The sequence below is a fragment of the Ammodytes marinus genome, assembly GCF_949987685.1.
Source record: "Ammodytes marinus genome assembly, chromosome: 23".
In the NCBI taxonomy this organism is placed as follows: domain Eukaryota; kingdom Metazoa; phylum Chordata; class Actinopteri; order Uranoscopiformes; family Ammodytidae; genus Ammodytes; species Ammodytes marinus.
The window spans coordinates 4,797,539-4,803,538 of NC_137227.1; the positions used below are offsets into that span (position 1 = coordinate 4,797,539).

Here is a 6,000-nt window from a genome sequence, read left to right on the forward strand (position 1 = left end):
AGGAATGAGAAGAAAGGCATGTTGGGAAGTGAGCACGGCAGCCATGCACTGTGGTGAAGGCCTGGCAGTGGACTTCAATCCATCATGTGTCAAAAGCCATAAAGCTTGTCGTTTACCAATAAATCCCAGACGGGGAGTGAGTTCATCCACTTCAATAAAGATGTCATTGTCAAAGTCGGTGTATTTTGAAGGCTTAAGCGAATACATGCGCCTGACTCTGTGTTGGAAAAAGTGTAACGAGGCACACACCATTGTTTTTAGTTAAGATGGTAATCCTTCAATAGATGCTGATCATATTAAACGGGGTGGCCAAACGTCACTGATCTACATTATGCGATTCTGGAGAACACTTCTTGTCAAAATCAATTTTCAGTAACTAAAGCTCAGGAAAACAAGGCTAACGCACATCTTTCCAAAAATATGTTTAACAGTGACATTGTTTGCTTCACTACAGTACTCTCTGGTTGATACCCTGAGTTAGCATCCCCACCTGTGAGGTCAAATTGACAAACTAATAAACACAATGTTATGATCTAATACTAACAAATATTAGAATTATACTGTACACACACACAAAAAAACACGAAAAAGGCAAAAACAATGGAAGAGGGTGAGAGGCAAGTGCTAAAAAGACCCCAAAATTAAAGCATAAAAAAAAAGGTTTGCTTTGCGCTGTGTAGTCCTGGCAGGTGTCAAATCGGGTTTTTTTTTATGGCCCCTGACCTTGGTGCTCAGGGAGCTGCTCCAGTGTCTTTTAAGGGTAAATCCTGGAGCACACACTCACCTTCAAATCCCCATCCAGCAAAAAAGAAAAAAAGGAAAAGAAAAAATGTCTCTGGAAGGTTCCACTTTGCTGCACAAATCAAGGGAATAAGAGTGCACGCGGCAAGACCCTCCAAGAATCACTCGAGGTATGTCATTATGTCACCCACAAAGGAAGGCCTATTCCATTTAGGGGTTGGAGCCACAGGCCATTTGGCCCACACACACAAATCACACAACGTCCAAAACGGCCTCACACACAAATATAGAGTCTCATTCTTCAGTTAAATGGAAATGCAGAGACGCTGACCTCAGAGCGAGGATGAAAAGAAAAGGCCAGTGCATAGCTGAGACCCCGGGAGGGAGCACTTGTTGATCCCTGCTCTCTGATACAAAGCTCTGAGGGTCACCCTGTGTGTGTGTGAACAGATGACATGTCTGTCGCTGACTCATGCTGCACGCTCACTCCGTTGCAGAGATGGGAAATCTTGTCATGACCACTTGAGAAAAAAAACAAAAGCTACTGAGGTGAGTGACAGAGACACAAACCAATCGAGATGCAACCACTTGTCGTAACACAGAAGTCAATGTGGGGTGGGGGGGGGGGGGGGGGTGTATCACTCCAGACACTCTAGATGATGAACTGAACTACTCACAGAGAGGTGCACAGTAATTAAAACACACAGGTTTTGTCTAAAGTTCAAGAACTATTCTTCAGATGATCCTGAAAACTGAATCAAAAGGTCTTAAGTACTGATGCTCACACACATATTAAAAGTGGAGTCAGCGACTCTGTGAAACGCTTCTTATCAAATTCACTTTTTTGGTGAAAATCAGTGAATATGTCCTCACGATCGGCTTACCTGTCCGGACTGTGTCTGCGCTCAGTATGGACAGGTAAGCGAAACGTGAGGAGATATTGACTGATTTTGACTAAAAGTGATTTTGACCACAAGCATTCTCTAGAATTACTGACTCCAGCCATAAGTGTGTAATAAATTTACCATTTCACGATTGTCTCCCTGTTTTAACTGTCACATAAACAGACCAGCAGTGTATATGGTGTGTGTGTGGCCCTGGTAAAGAGCTGACGAGCGCCTCTCTGTCACAGCCCACTGATTACATACAGCACAGCCAGGGGGGGGGGGGGACTAAAGCCCAAATCACCTTGAAGTGCCATTAGCACCTGTCGTGGTCATTTACACACGCCGACAGTGGCATTCGGTCCCCTCTGTGTCATGACCTGAAACAATCTGTCAACACGGCCAAACAACTGCTTTGTGTTCCGCCACGTTTAAAAAAAGCTTGCTCAGCGCTTGTCAGCTTTTTTTACACAACTTTGGATGATGCATGAGCTTGACATGTCTTCAGGGAGATAACATGTGTGTTAGCGTGTTGCAGAAACCAAGGTGAAATGTAGGCAAGAGCCACTGTACTGATTTTTTGAGAAGTTTGTTCAATGCAAGGGCTGATAAGCTTTGACCTTTTCGAGGTTGACCGTATGCTCCACGGGAAATACAGCCTTGACTACACATTTGATTATATTGTCAGAGTATTTGAGCATATGCAATCCATCTCTCTTTTTTTCTCAATTAGCGTTATTACTGTTATTACTGGCTTGTTGGCTATACCTTATGATCACAACACACACACAGTTAGTCATTTCAGACTTGCAGACAAACACTGTTCCTTCTCTCATCATTGGAGGAACACAATAAACAGATTTGATTCCAAAATAAAAATGTCAAATCTTTATTGAGAGAGATTCCGGGTAAGAGAGGCAGTATGGGTGCAAGTTGGATGCTTACATACAGTACACTTATCTGAGATTAAAGCAATCCTGCCATAGTCTATTTATATAAAGAATGTTTTTTGTTTTGTTTTCGTAACTATAATACCCAAAGCACCTGGCCATTGGGCTACAATATTGACTTTTCCTTTAGAAACAGAGATAGGTCAAATATAATGCAGCAGGCTACTTATCTAGTTTCTTTCTCAATAAAAGTAAAACGTTCTTGTATCTAGGTAAGGTATTAAGCAGTTTCGAGGTGCGTCAAATTCACTAACGTGTGTGTGTGTGTGTGTGTGTGTGTGTGTGTGTGTGTGTGTGTGTGTGTGTGTGTGTGTGTGTGTGTGTGTGTGTGTGTGTGTGTGTGTGTGTGTGTGTGTGTGTGTGTGTGTGTGTGTGTGTGTGTGTGAAGCTGGAGTGACGCGCCTTGTCTCTTTTAAAAAGTGTTCAATGAGTGGATCAGAACCGCAGCAGGCAGCCTACCTTCACACAGGCAGCGAGGAGAAGCAGTCCAGCGGTCCACGAGTAGCGTCCTGTCATCTCTGACGCAGATCAGTTCAGTGCACTTTTCAAACTGTGTGTGTGTTGAGGGGGGGACGACTGTGTGTACTGTCCAGTGTGTCCCAGTCTGCTGTCCAGTCACTCAGAGCAGAAAGAGGTCCGCTGTCCTGTCCGCTATACGCACTGCGCTCCGGGCTCCAGATTACACACACACACACACTCACTCACACACCCACAGAGAGAGAAGAAGGAAAAAGACGGGGGGAAAGTCAGCCAAGAACGGCCGGACTCGACATGACACCTCACGGTCGCTTCTCAGAGATGTTGTTCCCCCGGCAAACACGTTGCTGCTAAATTTATGTTTGCATACCAGGCGTGCGTCAGGAAAAGGGGCTCAACCACCTTACATTCTTAAAGAAACACACTCCAGTCCCGGGCCGTTACGCGCTGCTAGGCTGCTCAGTGCGCGGAGTTGAAGTGATGCTTTCCGTTGGTGGTCCCATTTTAAAGGCCTCAGGTGTACCGTGTAGGCTATGCATGAAGAATCTTGTTTTTTTGTTGGGGGGGGGGGGGGGGTGGTTAGGATTTTTCCTCACAAAAGCAATAAACCAAAAACATGAGCTAAACTTTTGGATTCCACTGCTGCTATGTCAATTACATGCAGGACTGAATTGCCCAGAAGGCAAAACTAACTGTCTTTAAAGGTGAGGTCAGTGATTATGGAATACTTGTTGTCAAAATCACTTTTTGTCAAAATCAGTGAATATCTCCTCACAATCCGCTACCTGTCTGTACTGTGTATGTGCAATGAAAAAAAATCTGGTGTTGATACATAGCCTAGCTTTGTTTACATATGGGTTTCACAGAACCAAGGCTTTTTTTACAGCGCACACACACACACAGTACAGACAGGTAGCGGATTGTGAGGAGATATTCACTGATTTTGACAAAAAAAAAATATTTTGACAACAAGCTTGTCCAGAATTGCTGACTCCACCTTTAAATGTCTCTTCTTGAAGGCCAACTACATCATGCAGACCACAGGTACTTAAGCTTCCGTGGGAACATGGACTAAGTGTTGTCAGCTTTTGGATTTAGTCACGACAAGTATGAAATGCATTACTCTTTGGAGGTAGACGCCCAGAGCTGCCCACCATGTGCCATGCAAAGCCAAGCTGAGTTCTGAATCTGACTTTAGCTGTGTCTGCTTATGAACTGAGATCAAGCAGATGGAATGAAACATCCCTGTACTCTTGGATAGGATTTTTTTCTGCCGTTGTTTCTTATTTACCTCAATGAGACTCACACCTTCCTTTCTGGTTCCAATAAAAACTAGAACTGCAAGCAGTTGTGAACGGGGGCCAAGCCTCCCACGCGACTCGGGATCGGGCGTTGTCGTCCGCGTCGCCGGCCCCTCGCTTCACGGAATCCGGGGAAGTAAAGATTTTGAATGTGGGATGTTCGGTGTGGAAGTTATAGCCCCAAACGCGTTTCCTTTGCTTTTTGTGGTTTTGGCGCCCCCTATGGATGACATTCGCAAAACTACGTTAGATAGAAAGATGCAGCTCAATGTACCAAACAAGTGGATGTCAAGTTTTTGAATGTGCGATGTTCGGTTGGGGAGTTATAGCAAAATGAAATTGTGAACCTCTCCATTGTAAAGACACTTTTTTGAATTTTCCCATTTTCCCGCCTAAAGACTTAGAAAATGGCGAAAACAGGCAAAAAAATGTAAAAACTATTTTTTTTAATAAGTCCGGCCCACATAAAAATTTCTTTCCCATATTTTTGCCATAGGCTCAGGTATGCCCCATGATAGTCTCCCTTCAGTTTCAAGAAAATCCCCCTTTTTTTTTTTTTTAAGGAATTTTTGCGAATCTTTAAAGCGCTACCGTTTGGTCTTCCAATGGTCGTAGAAAAACTATTTGACCCACTTTTGCTCGTGGGAGTCGGTAAAGCATAATGCTTTTGGTTTCGTCCAAATCGGGCAAAAACTGTAGGAGGAGTATGTTTTGGTGACTGACACAGTTTTTGCGACGTAGCAAAAAATTTATCCTATCGCAAATGGGCGTGGCCTATCTCAAAAGATGCAGCTGACTTGTGGGCATCTGTGGATATAAAGTTTTTGACTGTCGGACTTTCGGTGCGGAAGTTATAGCCCAAAACGCCTTTTCCTTTGTTGTAGCGCCACCTACTGGCCGGGATGTCTGAATTTTTTTGTCTGCGTACGGGGTACGGACCTGAATATGCCCTGGAAGTGGCATGTCCCAACCCTTTACGGTTTGGGCTGCAGCACCACTTTTACGCGGAGAAAAATAATAGGAACTAGAACTGCAAGCAGTTGTGAACGGGGGCCAAGCCTCCCACGCGACTCGGGATCGGGCGTTGTCGTCCGCGGCGCCGGCCCCTCGCTTCACGGAATCCGGAGATGTAAAGTTTTTGAATGTGCGATGTTGGGTGTGGGAGTTATAGCCCCAAACGTGTTTTCTTTGCTTTTTGTGGTTTTGGCGCCCCCTATGGATGACATTCGCAAAACTACGTTAGATAGAAAGATGCAGCTCAATGTACCAAACAAGTGGATGTCAAGTTTTTGAATGTGCGATGTTCGGTTGGGGAGTTATAGCAAAATCAAATTGTCAACCTCTCCATTGTAAAGACACTTTTTTGAATTTTCCCATTTTCCCGCCTAAAGACTTAGAAAATGGCGAAAACAGGCAAAATAATTTAAAAACTCTCTTTTTTAATAAGTCCGGCCCACATAGGAATTTCTTGCCCATATTTTTGCCATAGGCTCAGGTATGCCCCATGATAGTCTCCCTTCAGTTTCAAGAAAATGCCCTTTTTTTTTTTTTTTAAGGAATTTTCGCAAATATTTAAAGCGCTACCGTTTGGTCTTCCGATGGTCGTAGAAAAATTATTTGACCTTCCTTTGCTCGTGGGAGTCGGTA

The 6,000-nt window shown here is 44.1% G+C and overlaps 1 protein-coding gene across 1 annotated transcript in view; it reads right to left on the minus strand.

Annotated features, from left to right (window-relative positions):
* The window catches only part of LOC307269430 (ADAMTS-like protein 1), a gene marked incomplete at its 5' end in the record, with an annotated part of 96,575 nt that extends 93,484 nt beyond the window's left edge, over positions 1-3,091 (minus strand). The window contains one exon of the mRNA XM_080052398.1: positions 3,035-3,091. Coding sequence (XP_079908524.1) covers positions 3,035-3,091 — 57 coding nt within the window. The remainder of the gene's footprint in view (positions 1-3,034) is intronic.
* Positions 3,092-6,000: the final 2,909 nt, after the last annotated feature.